Below are 27,432 nucleotides of genomic sequence, written 5' to 3'. Positions count from 1 at the left end.
TCATTTTAGACAATAAAGTACTTTATATAGATACATCATCGAAACGTACTTGACTATAGTAGTAATTCGAGGGATGTTAAAATCCTCAGGCCTCCGCGTTTGGTTTCAAAACCTTACAGTTTAGTTTTTCGTGTTTTTAATACAATTTATTAAAACGCGCCAGTAGAAGAATCACCTCTTACCATCGGTGTCTATAGCTTTATAAACTTATGAACAAATATTTTAATTTATGTATTTTAAAAAAGGTTCTTTCATTAGTTTAAAAAAATGTAACAAATATTAATTTAATTTAATTAAAATTGTTGACCATGCAGAAGAGATTCAGAGTAGAGAGTTTAAGGTACCTTGTCACACACTTCATTTGGAAAATATTCTAAAACTACCAACAATATTGAAAATATCCAATTACATTCCGTTTAAATATTTTAGCATGATGATTGATTTTCCTTTACACATCTCGCACGATATTCAATAAGAATCAGGTCCTATTATTTGACACTGAACCGTTGCTGTTAACAGAATATTAACCTTATTATTTTCTAACCAAAGATTGATTTAATGACTTTGTTCCTTTATTCCAGAACGCGTGAATTACTTCATTCCAATTACTTCTAATTAAATCAACAGCTTAGGTATTCTCAAGCAGTCTTCACGATTTTTTTCTCATTTTATCATTCCCTATACCGCCAAACGAGAAAGACAAATTTCAGAAGGATTTATGATTGATAAACCATTATCATTCAAACGTGAACTTAACATAAAAAACAATAACTGATTACGAAATCCGGAATTGTGCCGGTGGACAATGGTCGTTCCTATGTATACGATATTTGTAATATGATAAATTTAACGATATTAATCCAAAATTGAAATTCTCTGATTATTTGTTTTCGACTTTTAAGCATGAACAATTACATGTCAAGTACATCAACTGATATCTACTAATTTTGCTAGAGAATAAAACGATATATTTGTACATGATTTTGGACAAATATAACTGAATCATATGTACACACTAGAATAATACTATATTTTAAATTATTAATTAACATTTGATTATGAATTATGTAAAAATATATAATTAGAAATAAAAAACATTTACACCGAGTTATGTACAGTACGCATTCTACCAAAATAAGATGTACTGACATCGCTGGCTACCAGCATATGGTGTACTGACTTCGCTGTCTACCAGCATATGGTGTATTGACAACGCTGTCTATCAACATATGGTTTGCTGACATCGCTGTCTACCAACATATGGTGTTCTGACATCGCTGTCTACCAACATATAGTGTAATGACGTCGCTGTCTACCAACATATGGTTTGCTGACATCGCTGTCTACCAACATATGGTGTACTGACATCGCTGTCTACCAACATATAGTGTATTGACAACGCTGTCTATCAACATGGTTTGCTGACATCGCTGTCTACCAACATATGGTGTTCTGACATCGCTGTCTACCAACATATAGTGTATTGACAACGCTGTCTATCAACATGGTTTGCTGACATCGCTGTCTACCAACATATGGTGTTCTGACATCGCTGTCTACCAACATATAGTGTATTGACAACGCTGTCTATCAACATGGTTTGCTGGCATCGCTGTCTACCAACATATGGTGTTCTGACATTGCTGCCTACCAACATATGGTGTACTGACATCACTGTCTACCACCATATGGTGTACTGACATCGCTGTCTACCATCATATGGTTTGCTGACATCGCTGTCTACCAACATATGGTGTACTGACATCGCCGTTTACCAACATATGGTGTACTGACATTGCTACATCTACCAATATATGGTGTTCTGACATCGCTATTAACGAACATTTAAGTACTGAAATCGTATAGTGTACTGACATCGCTGTCTGCCAGCATGAGGTTTCTGACATCACCAACATAAGACTAGTGGCAACGTTATGTTTACGAGCATATGGTACCTCGCTATGTTACTAACATATGGGATGCCGACATCGCTATGGTCACCAATATGGGGATGTTATGAAAAACAAAAAAAAAACTGTACGATGTCGATTTCTTGATCATATGAACACTTTTCCGTTTAATTGTATATATCACAACGTGAAAACATTTATCCCTTAGTACTGTCTGTATCACTACTCTATGTATGGTATTTACAATATCTTTCCTAACAACACAAAGAACACTAAACGATACCTTAAATGAATGATAAAGCCAAATCTTACTTCCGAAATGGGGTAAAAACAAGAGACCATTGTTGTTAAAGGCGAGAACGTTTCTTCATAACTTGCTTAAATTACTGTGAGACATTATGATTTTAATCGTTCCATCGTTAGATTATTCGTCATGAAACAAATATGTTTTGATTGAAATCAAATTGGACCATTTAATGTTTAGCGAGGGCTTCTTAGCCCACAATCATGTTGTAATATAGATGAATAATTTCCATTTAAATAAAACACAAAATCATATATATCATAACTGACATAGCGAAAACTATAGTAAAATATTTCAGTGGACAAATAGCGTTCTTTAACAATGATAAATGTAAAATATGTAAATATACTTTGTTGCTAAATAAATTTCTGGACACGGATCATAAGTACTGACATATAATAAAAAGATTGAAAAAAACACGATACTAACAAAACCCAGTCGTATCATTGCACATAATACCGATACCTAAATGCTAAATGACTTAAAAAGCTGTAAACATAAGAAGGCCTTACTAAGCCGACGAAGATTAAAGAGTATACCGACAACTCTGTGACTACACGTTATTAACTGTATTGTGCGGATAATGAATATCTATCGGTATAAAGCTGAAATATCGTTCTATACAACCTGTTTACAATAAAACATTGATTTCCGTTCTTACAGACTGTTTAAGTTTGCGAACACATACATATATATATAATTTAATGGACTTGTTATAAACACCAGTAAGAACACTAAATCCTGCCAAGACATCATCTAGATAGAAAATGCCGTATATCACAGGAATAAAAAAATTAGGTTTATGGTATAACTTCGAATATTTAAAAATAAATAACATTTCCGGAAACAATCTATACAACTAGAATTAAAGCTAGGAAGGAATACCGGGTATGTTACTTACGATCGGAAAAACCAGTGGCAAAATTCAGATATTTGAATCGCGATAAATATAGGTATAGTCGCAGATTATCTCCCTTGTTCAAGAATAACATTATGTCTTTTTACTACTGTAATGCAGTTTGCGCGGGAGATATTAAGTGTTGTATATGATTAATATTTAGTCGCAGATAACTGTTCTCACATTCTTAATATGATATAATATGTAGGATTTGAACATAGAATATGGAAATCAAAGCGGTGCGTTAAGAGCACATATCTAAAAATACCTTGCTGTATACACATGCTTGACATTCAAATATTACAAGATGATAGATAGATCATTGCACAAAATCGAAATGTTTCCTGTAAGAAGAAAAAGATCAATCCAAATGACGATTATATTTTAGTTTTCTTCTTTGATGTCAATGTGTTTGTTTTTCGTGGGAAAATGTTTCGTCATGATTGCCCTCCCACAATTGGCTTAATACAATCATTCTGGTGATGAAAGCTGTATGGAGGTTCGTCTTAAGGGGGGTCGGGGTTTTCCACGGGGTGTACGCTTGTCCTAAAAAACAAAACAGAAATTGTCAAGGCTGATAAAAACTTATGCACATGTGTAAATTCAACTTTAACCAATCGAAGCAAATTACGCAATATCGAAAAGTTACTTTTGTCTTAAATCTTAATTCGTTAATTAAGCACGTAACACAACACTCAGTTTTAATGTTTATTGATGAATTCACATTGCTTCAAGATAGAAAAATGTAAATATTAAACACTTTACATAGCCCAGATTGCTTAAATCGAGCATTGTCATGATAATACAAGATCAACAGGATATATCGGTGATATCTAAAGCAGGATATGGAAATTATGGTGACACATAAGTTTAGGTAAAAAAACATGCAATGTTCCGATACAGGAAGGCAATAAGTGATTGATAGATTTTATACAAATCCAGCAAAGGAAGGTATGGATTTCAAAATAATACAGTCACGTTAAGGAAGAGATGACGTGATTGTTTAAATAAGTGTTTGATAAACAGAAATAAAGAAGAAAGGTATGTTTATCAAGACCGCGTTTAACTCTAGTTACCACCCTATAATAACTGGTACTGTTTTCGTTGTGGTTTCAGAAAATCACTTTGCTGATTAAGATTACGTTGGCGACTAAAAATGAAAATGGTCGAAACAAATGTTTTGAATATAGATAAAATTGAGATATGCTCCTGCTACATAATTAATTGAAGTTCGCTCATTTTCAAAATTGATATTTAAAAATTAAACTGAGGTGGTATTTTGAGTTAACTCAAGAGAAGGTAATGTAGTGCATGTGAGTCAAGGACGTAAAAAGGTACTACAGCTCATGCATGGCAATCCTGAATCAAACATAGAATGCATTATACAAACACTTCTAACGAAAAAATGGTTATATATATGATATCAGGATATTTGTCTTTCATTTATAATGCTGATTATGTGCGCGATATCTACCACAAATCTCTGTTGTTGTAAGTAAAGATTACCACTGTATATAAACATGGGGCTACATCCTCCTTTCATACTACATCCTCCTTTCATACTACAACTGTATATAAGCTTGGGACTACATTCTCCTTTCATACTGCATCCTCCTTTAATACTACAACTGTATATAAGCTTGGGACTACATCCTCCTTTCATACTACATCCTCCTTTCATACTACAACTGTATATAAGCTTGGGACTACATCCTCCTTTCATACTACAACTGTATATAAGCTTGGGACTACATTCTCCTTTCATACTACAACTGTATATAAGCTTGGGACTACATTCTCCTTTCATACTGCATCCTCCTTTCATACTACAACTGTATATAAGCTTTGGACTACATCCTCCTTTCATCTTTCATACTACAACTATTTATCAACTGAGGTCTACATCCCCTTTTCATACTACAGCTGTATATCAACTGGGGACTACATCCTCCTTTCATAATACAGCTGTATATCAACTGGGGACTACATCCTCCTTTCATGCTACAGCTGTATATCAACTGGGGACTACATCCATCTGTCATACTACAGCTGTATATCAACTCGAGACTACAGCCTCCTTTCATACTACAGCTGTATATCAACTGGGGACTACATCCTCCTTTCATACTACAGCTGTATATCAACTGGGGACTATATCCATCTGTCATACTACAGCTGTATATCAACTCGAGACTACATCCTCCTTTCATACTACAGCTGTATATCAACTGGGGACTACATCCATCTGTCATACTACAGCTGTATATCAACTCGAGACTACATCCTCCTGTCATACTACAGCTGTATATCAACTGGGGACTACATCCATCTGTCATACTACAGCTGTATATCAACTGGGGACAACATCCATCTGTCATACTACAGCTGTATATAAACTGGGGACTACATCCATCTGTCATACTACAGCTGTATATCAACTGGGGACTACATCCATCTGTCATACAACAAGTAGGACTAAAAACTAAGTCAATTCGCCCACCCTTTGCTCAACGTAACTCAGCCATTCTATAATTAACGGTTTTAAAAACAGTGTGATAATGATATACAGTTATTTTAACTATAATGCAATCTTTACATTTATCAGCTACCGTCCCTTTACAGCAGTGCTATACAGCCAACTTTGAAATTGCAACTGGCCTCGCTCGCGCTTTTCTTGGTCACTTGCAATTATATTTCATTAAATTCGGGTGATATTTATTTCATGGATAATACAGAAACGTTTCAGAATGTAGAAGGAGAAAATTAAAAGATAACTTATTAGACTACTGCTTGTAGTAAAATGAAATATGAGATGAAACATCGATCGAACGAAAAGGAAGCAAAAATAAATAAATAAATAAAGTAATAATAAAAAAGGCAAATTAAAACTCCCTATTATAACAGGATAAGTTGCAGATCTAAGTTACAGTGTCTCTAAAACGACGCTATCCGTGAACTGTGTAGTACCTTCATCTCAGCTTTCCGTTAGGTCGGACTAAATGAAATATAACTTAATACAATGATATGTTCAGAGTAAAGCATTGTTACAGGTCACGATACAAATCCTAGACGCATGTACGTACAAAGGTATATGTAAACCTGGTGTGGATATGAAAGCACGTGAAGGAAAAAGTTGTTTTGATGAACATTTATATTTCTGTTAGAAGCAGAACGTTATATCACCAGTTAGACTAGATATGCAGTTGTCATTTGTGTTAGGATATGATCCACAAAGACTCAAGCCTTGTTTCTGGTGAAGGCAGAAATAGATTTCTCTTGTTAGACTAGCTTTTAAAAAGTACATATATCACAATGTGGCATTGTACTGAGTGTTTTACACACGTTTAATAACTGGTGATGATTCAACCGCTTATGTTTACGTTTATATTGTATTCCTACTCAAACATTACTGAGGATATGCAAAACAGGTGCTACAATATATATAGTAAATCGTGTGGTTAGTACATTCTCTCCTGACCGAAGTCTTTATATGGCTTAAATGTACGGAGACATTTCCATGGTTTGAATTCACGAAATATCTTTTGATTACGTTTACCATTCACATGACTCAATACCAAATCAAACGTGGAGATAATTTTACAATCTGAAGATCACGATAACTAAAAAATCTTAAAATGCTTGTTCAAAATGAAAAGTTTGTTTAATGAGCACCAGCAGTTGAATACGACATCACCAATCTAAAATACGTGTTGACAGCGAAGAGATATTAACTGTCTGTTGGAGTATTATCTAGATAGATTCAGATCATATTATAAGACTAGGTTGTTAACTGTACATGATTTATATTCAAAAGGTTATGTCTTTGATACAATGTATGTAGTTTGCATATAATCAGCATAGCTATATAGTGAAAAGTTGGTACACGATTCGCTTCTCGTGCTATACAACCTTGTTTTGAAAAACGGGAATAAACAACATATGCCCTGAAAATTGAAATGTTGAATATTGATTCTCAAAATTTAAGGATTGTTTGACAGAAACTGCATAAACTAAATGCTCACAACTTTATGCTTTCAATATCAAACAACCAAAACGTTGTTGTTTGTCGCTGTGAATAATGCAAATATTCAAATGTCTTCCTTTCATTGGTGAAATCGGCAAAGTATCTGACTAATTTCATCCTTCCTAATTATGTTAAGATACTATACCATTATCTGACTAATGATGTTTTCTCCTGTTATTTTGCCTGTGTAAGTGACACTGTCGTACATGTTGAGAGTATATTAATGGCTGGTGTATAAGTAAATTTGTGTATTGTTTTGTTAATTAGGTCAGTTTGAAGTTAATACTAATAACCTGTTAGATATCTGTTGGCTCGTGCAGTATGAACGTCATTTCGATAAAAGTTATATGTTTAGAGAAGAGGTTAAATCTTGATACCAGTGTGCTACAGAGTGGTTGCAGTGAACGGGATCACAACGTTACAATAAAGTAAGTTTCTTGTAATCGAAATAACAGCGTAAAAGAAATTCGACGATATGGTTTTGTGAACTAATTACAAGGGATTTATTACAATGTTCAAAAGGATAAATGTGTAGATATATTCACATATATATATAAGTAAATTATTTACAAGGGATGGCATGACAACGTTAAACATAATCATATATATGTTTCGTACAGTTTGTATACGGGTTGACATATCAACGAAAAAACATAACCACACACATGTTACGTTAAGTATTATTAAGGGTTGGCATAACAACGTGAAGACGTAACGATATGTTTGTTGTGTAAAATATTCACTAGGGAATGTATGGCAAATTTAAATTATAATTATCAAATATTTACAAGGGATTGCATAGCAACAACGTTAACAAGAAGATAGAAGGTAACAAGTTAAAAGTTTAAAATATATTTAAAAGTGCGCATTATGACATCTTTACATGGAATGGAATTATAAAGTTAAATGTAATAACATGGATTGGCATGACAATGTTATTAAATATAAATATGTTATTATTCAAAAGGGAAGACATCACAATATTAAAATATTCATGTGCTGTTTGGAAATTTTAGGATAACATGAAACATTACAATATCAGTGACTTAACATTAAATAAATGAGCTTTCACCGATATGTCAGCATACTCACAGCAGCAGGTATTGGGGTGACGACCTCTTTACCCGACGTCGGCTTACTCGCAGCGTTGATATATTTCCATGCACGCTTAGCCTGGTCACGTGCAGTTGCCTCAGACTTGATACCAACACCAAAAATGTCCTCATGGAACCGATTGGCCTCCTACGAATAACAATGATATGTTGTTTATCTTATTCCTTTTTGTACGTCATCTATCTGTGGAGATACTCTCCTTAACTAGAACCTCACGTCTTTCTCGACAGAGAAGAAGATTGTAAAAAGACATGCAAGTAAATAGCCCCTTAATTCATTTAATGGATACAGGAGGAATCATACAGGTATTTCGTCCTTCTAGGACCTATCAATGATGCGAACTGCCTCCTAATTTGTTGAAACATAGAAGCAATTTAGGAAATCCAAATCAGCTTAAATGAATGTCAAAATTCTCACAGGGAGGTGTTCTATAAGAAACAGGACCCAAGGATGTCTGACACAATACAAATAGCGTGTTAGAACCTAGTGTTATGATATCGGAATCTTACAAAGCAAGGGATGAGAAGAATATTTCAGTTGGCACTTGGACTGGTGAGAAACCTATGTATTACGAGTGCCATTAGGAAGAAGAGGATGCTAGAGGTTAGAGTGACATTAGTCATCATGTTATAATGTCATAATGAAATAACCAGTGGCGAGATATCTGGACTGACACCACAGCCTGAGAAAACCGAAAAGTTTAATGTAAATACGCACGTTGGTACTGTGCTAAAATCTCGTAAAACCGAAGGGTAACTGGAACAAATCCACAACGGAAATGAGACCAATACCGCAACGTACTAAATAAATCAAGGACATGTCATATTCTCACGAACATAACATTCGTAAAGTAAAGACGGTGACCGGTCTTAGTCGACAACTATAACGATCTTCTTTCAATCGTTTTACTTAACCGTATAACTTCAATGTGACTTTTCTTGTTAGAATTTTTTCTGTTTGACTTACCCTTAATTTTAGCATGACAAATTTTGCATCCTCAGCCGATAATTTTCCGAACTCCTGAATGATTTTGCAAAGAGTTGTTGAAACGTCGTTCGCCATTTGCACATCACCACACACGTACACGTGTCCTCCTCGGCGTAGAATCTGTTCAAACACCTCCTTCCCGTTCTGTTTCAACACATCCTGGACGTACACCTGTAGATGATTAAAAAGGTTTCAATAATGAAATGCAAACCATAAACACCCCAACACAGGGAAATTCTTATGACAGATTACAGTTTTTCTTGTGTATTCCAGATCCGAGAAAAACGTGATAGCCTTTGGCTCCAAACTTATCCCAGTTATGACAAGTCAATTTCAGTTATCTGTTTCCTGTTCCTAAACTAAAAGATTATTACTTAGGTATAAAAGTATCAGCACACTAATACAACAAATTTAACCTGTTGAACACTAGCTCTCCTTATACTTACCTTGGGTACCCCCGGCTCCCGGGACAGAGCTGTGTACACACGTGTAAGAGATTTATCAGTTTCCGCCTGGGTCAACTCGGACTTGTATATATGGTCAATGTCGTTTTGCCTACATCCGAAGTAAAGGAATGACTCTCCCCATCCCTTCTTCTCTCCGTCTGCAAAATAAAGTCAATTTGTTATGAAACATTAAAAACACTGCACGTCTTTATGAACACACTTGAGTCTGGTATCATAAATCTTCCCTTACAATGCGATAGTTGCACTCTTGACAATCAAATGTCGGGAAGAAATACAAGCACAATGCAATATTGAGATGAAATGCTACCAATTACCTTGTTTTATATTTGCTTCTTATTAAATTGTTTTCGTATATATTTTATGATATTTTCTTCTTTATACGTGTGTATGAAGACAACTGTAACTGACGTGCGTAATTGTGATTGGGAACATTAGACCATGACATCTAACTGGTCTGTCATTAACATTCAGTTTAGCATGTAGCTTTCACACCATTCAATGTATTGACTACAGATTGTGATTAAACCATTATAAATTAAAATTAAGATACAGTTTTAGTAAAATCAAATCGAATCCACAGCTTGAAAATCATGAATCATAAAACGTCGATAACAACGTTCATAGAATACGGCGAGACTTACGTGTAGGTTCCGGTAACATGTCTCTGTCGATCTTCCGCTGCTGCCAGAAGCTTCTGAATGGCGCTATACCAGTACCTGGGCCAATCATAATGATTGGCAGGGTGGCATCCTCGGGCAGATGGAACTGAGGTGCCCTGATAAATCGTAGTAAACCATTAGTTATTGTTATATCGTCAGTATATCCTAAATCTGGCATAGAAGCTGTTCATTAAACAAGATAAATATCAATCTGTATCGATAATAATGTGAATCGATACATTGAACTGAATGGAAAATACAGAAGTATGGTCTTGAAGTTTAATGGTAGTTTTTGCCTTATTTTGAAATCCGAATCTGTAGAAATTTTTTTAATATTATGTTTTATATCTAGAATTGCGTGTTATAATGCTGTAATGCGAATATGATCTAAATTTGTAGAGTTGTTCATGATAATATAATTTTTTTCTGTTCGTTATCTTTTTGCTATGTATGAACGAACAAAAACTGAAACATAGTTATTCAATGAAAAAGCCTTGGAAAAGCTAAAATAGAAGACGAGACATCTAGTGGATATGAAATTCCTATAATAAGTTATTCTCTTAAAATTTGTGCAGTAAATTGGGCTGAAGTACTCACGTTCTCACAAGACAAGGCACATTATCCCCTACTTGTAGTCTGCTTAGCCACGTTGAACACACTCCCTCGTGTTCTGGTCCCACACCACCTGGAAAGATTTTATTATCAAAATTATGAAAAAATATAGTATACCTACAGTGCCAAAACAATGGAAACTTATTATTCTGGTAAGGATTTATTTCCTAACAGTGGAAGTACTATTGAACAATCCATATTATTTTATTGCAAATGAAAATTGACAATTATGTAATCATTTTTGTTTCGAAAAATATGAAGTTAATAAAAACGCAGTTTGTTTTTCTGTATTACTGTTCTTGAAAGTAATATAAGAATAATTTCATGACTTCTCCAGAATGGCTTAAATTTTTCAAAAATATAAAAGATAAAAATGGTACTGTTGACTGCATGTCAACTAAAAACATTTTCTACTTTGCAATATCAATTTCTGTATACGTCTTGTTTAAAAAACACATAACAAAACTACATTCCGAGAGACAACTAAAAACAGCTCCTTGGTATCCAGTTAAAATAACAGTCACTTGTACAAATTACTCAAGGTTATATAGCCCAAATAATGCTTGTTCTCGCAAGAATATGAAACAAGTGTTAGAAGGATTATTTTTCTTGAAACAAATAATCGTTTGCTGTTGACCACACGTAATGCTTATGAAAACCAGTGAAAGTTTAAAATTAATTATGCCAGTTTTTACTTTATAACGGTAATCGAAATGACTCTTTCTGGTAAAAACGCATAACAAGTGCCCCTTCAATGGATTATACTTTAAACAATAAAACAGACATTTTCATTTTATACCATACTTATTTTATATAAAATCTTCTGTTCAAGAGGTGACTGTTCTATCATACCATCCACTTAAATCACACAGATTTTAGATAAGTTGCTTCCCTTTGAACATGTACATGGGAATACTTTCTCTATAACACAACCAGTAGAAAATTTGAATTGAAAGAGTTTGGATAGTCACCTTCATCAGACAAAGTACATTGTTATCATCGTATGTACTTTTTTCTATAATTTGTCTACCTTCTCGTCACACTATGTTCGACCTAAATATACATATGATTATAGTAACAGCCGAAAACTGTGTCGTTTCCTTACCACCTCTTACACTACGTATGTCAGTACTAGTACGCTTCCATAATATCAGAATGTAGCAAAATTATGAAATTTATTGAATTATGGGTCTAGTGTACCGCCATAACTATATTTTGACATTTCTTTTGATCGATTTAATATTTTATAATTAGCTTTCTAGGTTATAAAATTTAGACCCTAAGCATCACTGATGAGTCCTGTATGATGCAGCTTAATTTATAATCTTTCTCTACTGTAGCTAATTCTATTTATCTATTTATAGGTGGCATTCGCTTGTGTCTTCCAGGATCTTAATTCAAACTCGGAATCGGAACCTGGGCAAAAACATTTACATGGAGACCCCTGAAATGTGCAGGGAGAACTGTGAATTGATTTAACTCTTCTGAGTTTGTGAATTTCCCTATTGTATGACATGTAACCACGGAGGCTGTGGCGTAAGGGTAAGACCACGGGTATTGTTATTATAGACTTACGCATTGTCTGGAATCTAACCACGGCGACTGTGGCGTGGATTTCCCCGGGATAAGCCTGTGGGGAGGAGCTGATGCTGTAGAAACGCTGCTGAAGCAACGGCATCTGCGTCATCAGCAAGGACGGGTTGACCTTGACAGAGGGGAATTCCTCCAGAATCTCCACTAGGTTTGGCTGAGCCTCCGCCTTCCAGTCCTCGTACGCGTGAATATCCTGAGTTGAATAATTAGAGTCTTTATTTCCTTTCTCATTGTTTACATATTGAGTCACAGACTCGAGTTACATATAATAACACATAACATATATGTACATTATGTACAACAACAATAATAAAATATTGATAGTCATATTAAGATAAGACACGAGCATTCCGGTGGTGAGGGGGATGGTCCTACTTGCATCTTAATTTTAGAAGAAAACTGAAATTAATAAAGAGGCAAATAAAGCAAAATGCTTGTGGAGTTTATAAATCCGATATGAACAAGGGAGGTCCGTATTCTTATCCTTGATATGCAATCTAAATGATTGTAATACTGAAGTAAGATTATTCAGTTTTCTTCTTTCGAAAGATTGCACAATCTATAGACGGGGTTTTCCTTTCCTTATTGAGTACGCCTTGTCATTCTTTGTATGCAGGAAAAGTTATAATGACTGCAGACAAGGATAAAAATATTGGGCGCCTTGCTATATAAATATGGAACATGTATACATCACATTGAAGACATATCAAAGGAACAAGTACATTTTTATTCAAATCTATTTACAATAGAGGGTGTAATTGAAAAAGACGTGAATGAAATATTAAAAAATGTCCAGTGCTGATGAGAAAAAATGGTGATTTGCTTCGAATAGAAAAAGATATTACGTACAAATTGACAAATTTAATGTAAAACATCCCCATGTGCAGGTGCCATGATTTCAAAATTTTATGAAAATTACTACTACTTCATAAAAATTTCAGACAAATAAAGTAACAGAGAGTAAACAAAAATATAAGAACTGTGTTGTGTAATTGAACATGTGAAGAAATCATCAACCAACACCTTCTTGATAATAAAACAATGAGAATCAAAACGTTCTTACCAAATATCATACAGTCAAGCCAAACGGTTGGTAACAAACGGGAACATTGAAGAAAATTTACGATTACTTGTGTATTCTAACTCAGAAAATACGGAAGGTTGGTTTATGCATCAAAACTTTAAGTTAAATAACAAATTGGTTTCTCACTTTTTTCAAAATTTAGTAATTTATATCATACAAGCTGAATCATTAGCTTGTCACTTACATAAAAAAATAAAATAAGTATGTTTGCGGATGTCAACTTATAATTGTAGGTATCAAAAAGAAATCTTTAAAACACTTCACAAATATAAAAAAGATGCCTCTGGTGTAATAATTAATTACCAGAAAACAAAAGGAATGTATTTAAGTCTTTGGAAAAAAGACCACCAATATAGCCAGTGAATGGTAAAATAAAGTCGATTCAAAACATTATGAATGAGTCATGAGTGCAACATTGACACAAAGAATCAACACACTGCGAGACAAATGGGACAGAAAGCAGTCTTACTCTGTAAGGAAAAAAGATAATTATGACATCACTGATATTTTCGACAGTTACATGCCATATAGCCGGGTATTTTCGCGGGAACGATATTTTCGTTACTTCGTAGTAAAATTTATCCATGAAATAATGAGACTTGTGTGTAGTTAATGTTATCCGTATAGCGAAAATCCAATTTGTTTGAATTCGATCGTTTATGGCGCGAAAATTTGGACTGAAAATTACTCGCTGTACGGTATGAGATAGCTAAGACACTGTATACAGTACAAAGATAAAATCTAATTCCTTTGGAAAAGTACGGTAATTAAAACATCCAAATAAACTTGTTACAGAGATAAATCCAAGGATGGGTTAAACATTACAGCTGGTGATCTGTAGACAATGAGGTACAGAAAATCTATAAAATTAAGAATTCAGTATAACAAACCTGAAATGGCTTGGACAAATATTGGCTTCAGAAATATGTTAATAAATTCCTTCGTATTAGTTGTTCAAAATTTATAGATATCAGAATTTAATAGACCACTATTACTGAAGTAACTACGTTCTGTAAATACCTTATCCACAACGCTGTAAAAAAACGGTATCAGAGACAAATGATTTGTGGAAAATAATCTTCAAAACAAATATTTAAGAACTGGACTAAAGCTATAGCTATGATAACGGATATGTAGGAAGTATCACAATAAACATGTACGTCTGTACTAGATATACGACTACAAAAACTAACAGAAATAGAAAATTGGATATCAGAGTTCTCTAGAACCAATCAATGTATGAATTAAACTGAAGGGAAACAATCCTGAGTAAGCTGGTGACCATTACTTTGTAATGACAGAATAACTTGATTCTAAAATATCTAAATGATATAATTTAACAAAGAAATCTTAAAACCGATCACATGACAAATATTATATCAGACGAAGGCTACCAATCTAAAGTACAATGAAAATGGGAATCATTGCATCGAAACGAAATTTTAAAATTGATGGAAAGTATTAACGACAATAATCTATTGCAAACGGAAAAATTAAAAAGGATTCCAGTGGAAATGTCTTTAAATGTAGTCTCTACCATTTATGATTTATTGAAAAACTTTTGCACAATTAATCTTGAAACACGACATTTATTTTACACATGTACTATTACAACTGAAATATGGAAGTGTACAATACAGATAAAGCAATAAAAGTATATCTCGACAACATGACATTTATTAGCTTTCTGAAACAGATGTTATGTTCTAATGTTACTACTTAAATATGAAGTCAAACTTAGTTGTTCATGTCATAACTCTTTACAAAGTGGTATATGTTGAAATCAAAAATAAAAGTTTGAAAAGAAGGTTGAAAGTAAACAATGCAATACTGAAGTCTTCAATTACATTTCACTGTGTTTGGGATTTTCACATTTAACAGTGTGTGGTGTACTTGAAGCTTTACATTATAAATTCATAAATGATAGTTATGAAATTAAATTTTATGTGAAATAAGATGATTTGATGATTTAAGCAAACTTATATCAAATTTTATTTAAAATAATCTGCATAAGAAGAAAGACAGAATATAAAGTAATCAAGATTCTTGGTACATTGTATAATTCTATTTTAAATCTATGGTATTCTACCAAAATATACAAATACTTTTGTTCAATTTAGGAAGGATCACAGGGCTTCTCAACTATGACCTTCTTTCTCGCAAGAACTGTTCTGAGGGAATGTCAATTCTCGACAGATCAGGAATGATAATAATAAGACTCCAAAATTTCGTTATCAGAACTAAATGGTTTACTTTCCATTAAGTTTTTTGTACATAAATGTACGAAACAAAGTTTTAAAATAATTTGCAGAATATTGAAAATACATATCGAACTTTTGCTAATAACGGGTCATTTAAGAAAACTGTGTTTCAGAATGTGATTGCTGACCATCCAATTTCGGTGTCGGCATATGAATACATTATGCGATACCAACAGAAACACTTACATTAGCTAGATTTTCAAGCTTGATCCTATCCACATCCCGCGAAGACTGTGTAGCCAGTAGGTGCAGAAACGCTTGTGATGGGGGTGTAGTTATATCCAAGAAATTCGCAAAGGCTGTTCGCATCGTACAGACGGGGATTCTTTCAAAGTGACACCAACTCTTCGTCGTCCCTAAAACAAAAATGAAAATTGTCCTTTATTAAAACGGAAAGATAATACTGACATACTATCTAGGTTTAAATCAAACTGAAAACTGATGATCCTAGGGGGATACGAACAAAAGAATATCTACATGGAGAACATTGAGGAAGAACAAGTATAATAAGGCCAGATGTTCCGGAAGAAGTGAAACACTCCAATTTAAACAGGTATTATGAAATACCTTCCATATACTCACTGTCCAATTTTGTAATGCTAATATAACGTAGCGCGGGAGTGTATAAAGATGCTGAGTTACACTGACTGGCCTGTCACAAATCAACAAACAATCTGCATACCTAAGGGTGTTGTCCTCTCCTGGAGTACTTCCAACTTAATCAGCTGATCAGGGGGTGGAGCGTTGTGCAGTCTTGAGAGAACACCATCCACAAGTTTAGTGGAGTTGGCTGGGAATATTGCTATGTGGTCCCCTGGAGCATAGTTAAGATCCTCCGCGCCCATTGTGTCGAGTCTAACAAGCATGGTCTCTCGACTGGTAAACAGGAAAATACCAACATTTAAAATAAATCAAACAGCTTTTGTTATTTACTAAACTACTAGGTACTTTTACATTTAAACAAAATGTGACGAAGAAGGTAAAACAATCAATTACATTAATAGATACAAGTCTTCATCATCGATAGATAACTTAAAGCCTATCATTAAAAAATCGTCACATATCAAAACAGATAGATAGGAACAACTGCTTACAGCTTATTATGATGCATGCAAAATATTACAGATTTATGCCTTATGTTATTAACCAGAACTTGACATGTAACGAAATTTTCACGCTATGGTAAGGTACCTTGACTCTTTTGACTGTAGTTGTTCTATGGATATCAGTTTACAGGACTGCACTTGTCTGCCGTGGAGTTTAGTGAGAGCTGGAAGTAGTTAAAGCTCATAATTTGAAAACATTTCCGTCATACAACGTTACCATACAGAACATAATGAGCGTTATTTGCATAAACGTACAGCGATATTGTTCCTCTGAAAAATATTTTGACACGAAAAACTTTTACACGAGAATCTGTCAGAGGAAACATTACATGTAACACAATATCAGTTATTGATCATTGATTCGGTACATAAATCTGCACTGATCGTAACTTACATCCCGTGATGTCCACCTCCTTGTCATTATCCTCTGGTGTAAGTCGGAACTTTCCAGGGGACCACGAGAAGTCGGTACTGGAGAGTGCACCTGTCGCCTCCTGGATTGCGTTAGCGTCGCCAACGCAAAAGGTTTCGCACGCCATCTGCAAAATGGGGTATTGAAGGTGATAGATGGACAATATATTGGTAAGTTAATCACAATTTAATAACAAAGTGAGTGGTATTGTTTGTTTTTTTAAATTCTTTTAACTAACAAAACTTATTTATGTTGGTTCATATAACATCCCCTGGTGTGTCTCCGAAGTGTCTACATAAACGATATTTAATCGATTATGTTATGTCGGAGTTGTCTCCCTTCCACCTTGATATATGGACTGATACAACAATCGGTTGTGAAGTCAGTAAATCTCTTGAAAAGGAAATCAATTATGGACAGAAATTATTACATTGTGTTGTTGAGTGTTTTGACCTTGACACGATTATAACAATTCAGAGTGGCAACACTATAAAGCGGGTGTTGAGGGTTAATGTATCTAATAGCATACTTTGAATGTATCTTGAGCCCATAGTTTGAATGACTCTTCCTGTCCGCAGAGCTCGTCGCCTTCTCCCATCTTGTTTATCCGTTCGCCTCCTAGAGCATTGAGCATGTTGTCAACAAAGTGAGCGAACGCACAAAAGTTCGGATAGGCACGGGATCCTAGGCCGAACACAGAGTAACGAAGGTTACTGAGAGGGCCTGTCTCGGCGTTCAAATTATCATCCTCATCTTCTTTCTCCTTGTTTTCTATTGGTGAATCAGTATCGCTGGCCGTGCTCATCCTGAAGTAGGACATCGACACGCTCTCCCCACTGTAGATACAATACAGGATACCAGTTTATCTTTTTCTTTGAATTACTTCAACACGTTATATTCATATTATGATATTAACATCCTGGAGTACAATACTTTTAGCCCTGGCATCACGCAAAAGCACGAGAACATAGAAAAGTTGTATGGTACAGATTTTTACAATATCTTATATATAAAGAGATGTAGTCTTTTCGTACATGCTTTATTAGACGAATATCTGTAAGTACTTCCTTAATCATCAGGACTATGATAATTACATTAACAGTCGTTAAAATGACCTTTAGCATGTATCTGGGCTTAATGTCGAATGTGTGTTTATGTGTAATAAAATCCTAGTAACAGTGTCATTTTTCCAATGTTTAAACTTAATGTTGGGTTTTTCGGTACATGACAGGAAAGAAAGGTTTCATCTTACTTCTTTGCATTCTTGGGACTTTTGAGGTCGTGGAGGTTCTTGGCAAAACTCTGTAAAATGGAAACAAAAATCAATCATACTTTCTATATAGCCATTTGGATTCTGTATTGTCGTTTAGTAGGTATATTGTTAGAATTAATTAATGCAATATCTATGAATAATTATCATGAAGCACAAAAATATTATGTGGACCGATTTCAGGATATTTGTAAATTTCCGAAGATACGATTGACAGTACCTCTCCATTTTCTGGAGGATCACCATTGCCGAATGTGCTGGACACAAATAGGACGAGTGCTTCGTGTTCAAGGTCAATGAAATCATACGCATCCATACTGAGGACCTGTGAGAGGACAAAGAACAAATACAAATTACTGTTTGAAAAGGATATCGTTAGATTTATTGAATATCTAACTTAGATACTTTAGATAGACTTTAACTCCAACCATTCATTATATATTCGAAATTCTCCATTTTGTGTGCTACCGTGACTGTGGGTGGGACACTTTACTCCATCAGTTATGGATAGCACTTGATGGACCTTTTTACAAAATATGAACTGAGACTAGATGTAGACCATGCCTCGAAAATGTTTTATTTTCGAGAGTAAATTGGAAGAGACTATTTTTTCCTTTTTTTAAATTTTTTTTTCTGGACATTTTGTTGTACGAGCGCTGCATCTTTGAACAAAAGGTAATATTAATAGCTAACATGTTGACATTATATTTACAATTAGATTAGATATTTTCTCAGTATGATCTATGTTCAGAATATACACATACACTTGAAGTTGCTCTTAGATTATCAGATACATGAAAATTACAAAATGTATTCAATAATGGGACTAGTGCATCTAGATTTTGACTTTTCTTTCGATAACTTTGGATTTTCCTTAGCCACCTCTTAGGCTTTAACATTTAGGCCCTTAGCATCACTGACGAGTCCTAGAATGACGAAATTTCTGTATGATGCAGTATGATTCATTGTTTCTAACTCGTAAGTATAAAACGGTGCTATTCACTTGTAAAAAATGGTATATCCATGGCTTCTAAGGATGTGATCGAGAGATCGATTTCCTTTCTAGACTTCAAGACATGGTGGTTAAAAGGTTCTAGCTTGATGATATTGCACAAATAAACAGAAGGTTGTGTTTAGTTTTAAATACTCAATTATTTGTTTATACAACGGCTCCCTGAAGTTGCACCATAAGTTCTCTAATTATTAGACAAATAACCAGGTTAATATATATATATATATATATAAACTTATCCCTATAATGGAATGGTTCCTTAATCAAATGTTTTGGAGACTACAAACAGAAATGTTCGAGAAATCAATGCCTTACCTTCGCATCGAATCCATGTTTGAAGATCTCACACAGGGTGTTTGCAAACCTTTCCGATTTACCCGTTTCTGTAGCGTACAGTATGGTACATTTCACACGACGTGCCAGAGCCTTATTCATTAACTTGGCGGAGAACTTCACAGCCCTACAAGAAAAGAACAATGTAATGTTTAATTATTCAACATACGATCGTCTTGGTATGAAGTCAATATCCCTAACAAGTCCGCTTAGGTCGTTTGTAATCATTATTAAGGTTGGGTTAGGCCACTGTTAAAACTATAATAAAACTCAGATTGACTGTAAAGTACAGTAGCATGTTAGGCCAATGACTTCTAACCTGCATGCTACGTTTGAATTCATTTGAATAGTGGTACAGTTCAGAATATACTCATGAACTTGAATTCTTTTGAAATTTATAGGGTTAAGTCCATCTCCCCATCATTTTAAGAGTTGTATTGGCCAATATTGATCTAAACATCCCACCTAAGGCCCCTAGCATCAACAAAGAGGGACGGAACAGCTGTATTGGACAGTTTCATTCATTATTTGATATATATAATCTTAAATAGTTGAAGGTCCCTCTTCATTTGTCTTTTTTACACAAAAATTTCCAGACTTCCCCCCATTGAACGTTTTAGGGCTCTCTGTTTCAAGTTTTCCTTTGTTCAATTTTAGCCTTTAACAATATTTACACGTCGTTTAAAGATGAGAAGACAACCTTTTAGACTCTTCTTCAGAAGCGCTGTTAAATGGAAGTTACCTCTTCACTGAACAAGTTTTACCCGTTTTATATTCTACAGTTCCTCATCACATATCTATATTCATCTTATTCATAAAGGGGTTTGGGTGGAAGGGTACTAGTTGCTGAAGGCATACTTAATCTGACGTTTTATTAACGACAGTAATTTAGCTAACGATACACTGTTCTTAGGATATGGATTTGGTAATATAAACTGAAGTAACCTTCCCCTCCCTGACCACACCCACTTCCACGTGTATACTTTAAATGGACAAATTCACTAACACCACTCAGAACTGCCGTCATGGCTGATTTATAAAACCCTAGTGGTACCCTATTATACAGTGTGTAAATGCCTCTCAACTGTCGATGTTATGTCAACATGATGTCCATAATCAGGAACTGGTACAATCTGATGCCGTGGTATTGACGATGGTCTCATATTTCAATACTACAGAACCTGACAGGGTTGATCAATTAATGTCAGTCGTTTAAACAATACTGTTGACATTTTATCGCCTACATGACAATCACAGGTATTGTGATACCAATTTACACTAAAATGAACAATGCTTTACATGAGGATGTCTTTATTTTTTACTCCAAAATTGATTTCAATGTCACCTACTCTTTAAACATACAGTTCGATCTGGTACATTCGTACGTTGGGTTTTACATGATGTGCTTTAGCTTTGTGAATATTGACTTCAAATGAAGCCTTCACGATTCATCAATTATTTTTACGATCCCAGTTTCTGTCATTTCTATACAAATCACACTAACTGATCAAATATCCTCGATGATTTATGCCGGTACTCACCGTGCAAGTTCTTTAAACCCGAATTTTCTCTTTGGCCGGTCAAGGGATTTCGTTTTGTCTCTGTCTTTTTTCCAGACATATGATTTCCATGGATCTTCCTGTTTGGTAGAGAAGTAGTTGTTAATATGTGAACTGCCCAGTATTTGCTACGTGATTTCTAACCATCTAAATAAAATGTTGGATTCTTTGATTGATTGGCTTTACTGTACAGTCGCAGATGAACGTTTAAAATGTGTCATCTAATTTTACATATTTTACTTCCTGTTGAAATATATCTGTAGATCTTAACTGACATCACGATGCACTCCCTTGCTTGGTCAGATAAAACGTGCTTTGATGATCGACACCTTGCCTAATCTGACGAAAAATATAGCTATGGTGGTAGACAAAAACATTCAGTGTAATTTATATCTAATCGATGAAGTCGGGGTGTTATAAAATGAATTAGATATTGAATAATGTGATAAACCGTTCCTAGGAAAATGCTTCTTTTTCATATTCAATATAAGAAAAAACTTTACCATAGGTTCGTACGAGGGTTTGATTTTGTATCGCAGCATCTCTTGATGAAACACAGGTGTGATGCTTCCACTCATCGGGGGTACCACCCACACCCAATCAGCCGGACAGCCACCGCGATTTCTTTGTTCATTCTCCATAAACTTCATAAACGACTCCGAGGCGGCATGGTGATCAGTGATGGTCACGCCTTGGGACTGGAAAATATAACATAAATCACAATATCTATAATACAGAACTGATAACGTTAGGAAACATGACTGTAGATAGTTCGTTGTCGACGTTTTATCTTGAGTAATAAAGACAAAAGGCACCATTCCGTTCATTTATTATTTACCTGTGGGGAGAAAGTAAAAGATTATATTTCTCGTCTGACAATCTATAGATAAAACACCTTTTGATTCCGTGCTTACTTGAAAACTATGAAGAACTGATATGTTCATTTCCACGAGGGCTCTGTCTTTCCACAGGGAAGAACTCTTGCGTGTGTCCAGTCCCATCTTGGTCGCAATCACCTGGGCAAAAAGACAGGGAATCAATACATAAGGGTTTGTTAGCGGTGACCATTCGGACATGAAATATTTCTTTTCTATCATCGCACATCATGGTAGTAAATGAGATGTTCACAGAGAAATCCATGACTATAAAGAATGTATATTAAGATGTTAAGCTTACTTTGTGCCAATGTAATTTTCGTTAGATTGCAAAGACGATTCTAAACGATTGGTTCATACATGTACATGTCTTTACATTTAGCCATTGTATAGTATTAGAAAACCACGACTTATTTGAATAAAGTTATTGTTCCTATCGTCATGTCGAACAAGTTTCGAATCTAATCCATATCAGGATGTCCCAAAGTTCTCAATATAGAGGTGTAATATCAGTGAGGAGGTTAATAGAGATAATGTGTTTACAAACGGTAAAGTATAAAGATAGAGATTACCTATCTGTTATCATGTTACCTCTAGCATGTTATATCTCTGCGCATCACAGAAATCCCTGGCACCTATTTCGGTCCCCATGTACCAGCCATTGAATGGTGCCGCGGTAAACTCCAGACCACCACAGTCAAACAATAAGCAGCTGACAGCAGGCAAACCATACCACTTCAGACCCATGTCGGCAAACCACGGGAACCTATATCATATATATATGTGTGTGTTGTGTTATCATTGAAGAAACATATATATAAATAACAGATATGGATAAGAATGTATGAAAGTTGGCCGGAAAGGGGTGCGTGTCTTTGTTACTATATTTGAATTTTGGATCTGGTGATGATCTGTTGAAAGATTAGCTTTTGAAAGTAATTATAATTTTAAAAGCAAAACAAAATCAGTATGTTTCTGCATGTCTTCCTCCATTACAGCCGTCAGGATATTTGTAAGAGAAAATATCTTTTTTCGCTCGTTAAAGCTATCAATGTCAGGAAAAATCGCGAGAAATGCTAAGTTTTCGTTTGATTTTGCCAGCTCAAAACTTCACAAAGACAAAAAGATAAATAAAATAAGAAGGCAAATAATTTGAAAGATGGCGCCCACCATCTTACATTTAACATTATTTAGAAATCTAACTATTTTGAGACTTAATGCTTTGATAGAAGAATATCAGGTTACTGTGTTTACTTTGTTTGCAATTTTCATCCGAAAACTTTTTTTCTAGGATAAAAAAAAACCAACTGAAATATTTACTTTCGGGTCAAGAAAATTAAGTAAATTATCACCAAAATTACGATTCGCGTATTTCAAATCTGTGATTTGTAGCGAAGATTTATGCAAACCAAACTGAAATCTACCCAAGACTACCAGCGTTCTGCTCAAGAGAAGTGCCCTAGCGACAACGTTATACAGTAGGCTAATAACCGAATAACAACTACGCTGTCAAATGTATTCCTAAAGAAAACTTCCTAGAAAATATCCTATGAAGTACCACTTAAGTCCGTCAAAACATAACATGCTTAAAAGTTACATACTTGGGGTGTTTTAGGTTCACTTCCATGACAAGGTCCTGTGGAATCTCGAACAGTTCTGGGTCCAGTCCATTTGCCTGTAGTATTAATGGCAGGACATCAAACATGCCGTTTTTGCCTTTCCATCCCATCTTCTGACAGATCTAAAACAAAGTTCAACAAAGAAACGTCAGTAATGGCAAGAAGGTTAAACGACGACATCAAAAATCAAAGCTATTTAAAGTCAAAAATAGAAAATACAGAACATAATACGTAAACACACATAAAGACATGTTTAATAAAGCTACATATCGTCAGATAGTAACACAAGATACTACATATCGTCAGACAGTAACACAAGATACTAAATACCGTCACATAGTAACACAAGATACTAAATACCGTCACATAGTAACACAAGATACTACATACCGTCAGATCGTAACACAAGATACTACATACCGTCACATAGTAACATAAGATACTACATACCGTCAGATCGTAACACAAGATACTACATACCGTCACATAGTAACATAAAATACTACATACCGTCAGATAGTAACACAAGATACTACATACCGTCAGATAGTAACACAAGATACTACATACCGTCAGATCGTAACACTAGATACTACATACCGTCAGACAGTAACACAAGATACTACATACCGTCAGATAATAACACAAGATACTTCATATCGTCAGATCGTAACACAAGATACTACATACCGTCAGAGAGTAACACAAAATACTACATACCGTCAGATAGCAACATAAAATACTACATACCGTCAGATAGTAACACAAAATACTACACACCGTCAGATAGTAACACAAAATACTACATACCGTCAGATAGTAACATAAAATACTACATACCGTCAGATAGTAACACAAAATACTACACACCGTCAGATAGTAACACAAAATACTACATACCGTCAGATAGTAACATAAAATACTACATACCGTCAGACAGTAACACAGAATACTACATACCGTCAGATAGTAACACAAAATTCTACATATCGTTACACAGACAAAGTAGTAACACAGTGTTAAACAGGGTTAGCAGTGTCAAACCCAAAATGATATGATACCAAAGATTACATTGTAATAATGTTATATTGTTACATTGTATTACAATGTCAGCGAGTGCGTACCCAAAAAAAAAATATTTCAACAAATACATCAACCTAAGATTCACAAAAGTCAATGAATTTTAACCGTAAATTGATCCATTGATTCAAAATTACATTAAAATCATTCTTGATGTCTTTGATCTGTTGTTTAATGCTCTAAGTGACTGCTTCTAGTCTTACAACGCAATGGATCAGGGTCAGTAGAAATAACAAGGTTTAAACATGACTACTGGCTATGATGGTTCCCTAATTACATTTCAGCACTTAGCTCCAATATTTCATCAATAATCAATGAACATAAGGTTAAGGTCATGCAACGCGTCCTTGGGTAGAAGTACAGAGTTTAACGGTGAATCCACGGTTTATATTTTTGTTCATTAAATTACCACTGTTAAAATGGCTTTTATTGATTTATATAAAACAATCTTTTTCGGAATAACAATCTTGCATTGGGTTGGAGATAACTATTTGGACAATCTCGAATCTGTGTCTACACACCAAAAGCTAGCTTTACAGGAAGTTAAATTTCTTTAGTGTCCACGCGTGACTATATTGTGAAGCCGTTCTAAGTTGTGACTTACTGAAACGTAATTTGTTAAAGTGTCGTTCATTTTACACAACAGTGATTTCATTTCTCTGCTGCAATTGCAACTGTTATGTCTAAAATGGCAAAAACCAATTCATGTATCTACTTGCATGTTAGGTATTTTAACATTTCCATGTACATAGCTATGATCAGTCTAGCAATAATGAGCCCATTTCCCTTTTTTTTTTTTTTTTTTGATATATGTCACAAGATCTTTAATTCGATATATTATCACTCTAATCCAACTTGTAACATGAACCAGGTATAAGTTGTTTCAGGTACCTCTGTAAACTCCACGCTTGCTGGGTCCCCTATCACAGACCCGTCAGCCATTTTGTAGCCAGCATACCGAATCAGTTGAGAATTCCACACTCGGAAGTCGTGTTTTCCGTCTGTTCTGGCCGGGAAAATAGTAATTGCCGATCTGGAGAGTAGAAAATCAAAGTGAAAACTTGATAAGGTAATATTAAAGAACACGAGCTTTTCGTAAAATATTTTTGTCTACATGAGTTTTATATTACAAAACTCTACCATTATCGAAAAAGTATGAAGAAAAAGAATAAAACAAGGTTGCCGCTGATTAGTTTGCTAATTGTAACAGAGTTTTAATTAAAAACTTTGTTTGAAACACAACTGAATACACGTCAGCATGTAGCGTTGTAGTGCCTGTAAATAAGAATCGTCGGTAACCCACGGTGCTGACCTTCTGTGAGTGAGTGTCAATACGGTTACCGATGATAGGGCACAAGAAGTCCCAAGATGTGTAAAGATTTTGACCAATGAAGGCAAATGTACTGACATAGGCATGTATTGTTTGGGAAAAGACATAAGACATCATGGATATTGTATGGAAATATACTCATGGGAAGACCGATTTATATCGCTGGTATCAGTGTACTGGTTTAAAAATTAATGTATAAAATATTCTAGATTGTGAAGATGATAAGCGACACAATTTGATATAACAATTATCAGAACTGTGGAATAGGTTTATTGTTAAAGATAATAAATGAACAAAATCAACACTTTTAAATAAGAGAAGTGACACAGAATACATATCAGTCTACTTTTGTCTATTCGTCACTTTCAGCGAGAATCTGTCGGTGAAGGTTTAAACACAAAGGGAGTAAACATAAATCAGCATACAACTTATGGAATATATAAACACAAGCATTAAGAAGCCAATCAAATCCCGAGGAGAACAAAATGAGCCAATCAGCTGCAGCTGTACCGACCTGATATTGCCTTTGTTGTTTCCGTATTTGATGTGGTTACAGATGGCCTCAAACATACCCCGCGCCGTCGTGATGTGGCGGGCGTCAAACACCTAAAACAAACAGCAGCCATTGTGTAAACCTGAATCCTGGTGTCACATAAGTCAACTCAATCCGTTACTTCTGTCATTTAAAATCTAGGAGTGCTAGACTATTACTTTAAAATTAGGAGTTTTTGGTTTCAAATTTCTTGAAAATTGAATTTATTTATGTGATTGGCTATAATCCATTCAATATATCTTCATTCTCAACTTGAATTCGGTTTTACTGAAAAATTGTACTTTTGTGTTATGGCTTAAGTGTAATGAACAACAATGCGTATACCGGAAGCACTTTGGTCCAATGACCCACATTCACCTTCGTCCATTGAA

The 27,432-nt window shown here is 34.7% G+C and overlaps 1 protein-coding gene across 1 annotated transcript in view; it reads right to left on the bottom strand.

The window, feature by feature from the left end:
* Nucleotides 1-2,470: 2,470 nt before the first annotated feature.
* LOC132545014 (nitric oxide synthase 1-like) overlaps nucleotides 2,471-27,432 on the bottom strand; it is a 43,326-nt gene continuing 18,364 nt past the window's right edge. Inside the window, exons 4-26 of the mRNA XM_060208679.1 lie at nucleotides 27,023-27,114; nucleotides 26,070-26,211; nucleotides 24,081-24,220; nucleotides 23,071-23,245; nucleotides 22,519-22,620; nucleotides 22,108-22,302; nucleotides 21,587-21,684; nucleotides 20,028-20,172; nucleotides 18,921-19,025; nucleotides 18,683-18,732; nucleotides 17,960-18,266; nucleotides 17,413-17,557; nucleotides 17,104-17,182; nucleotides 16,595-16,788; nucleotides 16,099-16,268; nucleotides 12,550-12,760; nucleotides 10,960-11,047; nucleotides 10,345-10,478; nucleotides 9,683-9,840; nucleotides 9,216-9,407; nucleotides 8,229-8,378; nucleotides 7,022-7,056; nucleotides 2,471-3,658 (exon numbers count right to left, since the gene is read on the bottom strand). Of these exons, the coding sequence (XP_060064662.1) occupies nucleotides 3,619-3,658; nucleotides 7,022-7,056; nucleotides 8,229-8,378; nucleotides 9,216-9,407; nucleotides 9,683-9,840; nucleotides 10,345-10,478; nucleotides 10,960-11,047; nucleotides 12,550-12,760; nucleotides 16,099-16,268; nucleotides 16,595-16,788; nucleotides 17,104-17,182; nucleotides 17,413-17,557; nucleotides 17,960-18,266; nucleotides 18,683-18,732; nucleotides 18,921-19,025; nucleotides 20,028-20,172; nucleotides 21,587-21,684; nucleotides 22,108-22,302; nucleotides 22,519-22,620; nucleotides 23,071-23,245; nucleotides 24,081-24,220; nucleotides 26,070-26,211; nucleotides 27,023-27,114 (3,147 nt within the window). The 3' untranslated portion in view covers nucleotides 2,471-3,618. The remainder of the gene's footprint in view (nucleotides 3,659-7,021; nucleotides 7,057-8,228; nucleotides 8,379-9,215; nucleotides 9,408-9,682; nucleotides 9,841-10,344; nucleotides 10,479-10,959; nucleotides 11,048-12,549; nucleotides 12,761-16,098; nucleotides 16,269-16,594; nucleotides 16,789-17,103; nucleotides 17,183-17,412; nucleotides 17,558-17,959; nucleotides 18,267-18,682; nucleotides 18,733-18,920; nucleotides 19,026-20,027; nucleotides 20,173-21,586; nucleotides 21,685-22,107; nucleotides 22,303-22,518; nucleotides 22,621-23,070; nucleotides 23,246-24,080; nucleotides 24,221-26,069; nucleotides 26,212-27,022; nucleotides 27,115-27,432) is intronic.

This window comes from Ylistrum balloti, unplaced genomic scaffold (genome assembly GCF_031769215.1).
Source record: "Ylistrum balloti isolate Yb309-2 unplaced genomic scaffold, AGI_CSIRO_Ybal_v1 Utg369820, whole genome shotgun sequence".
NCBI classification, from domain to species: domain Eukaryota; kingdom Metazoa; phylum Mollusca; class Bivalvia; order Pectinida; family Pectinidae; genus Ylistrum; species Ylistrum balloti.
Note: the sequence above shows the minus strand (reverse complement) of the source record. Positions and strands in the feature narration are given on the sequence as shown.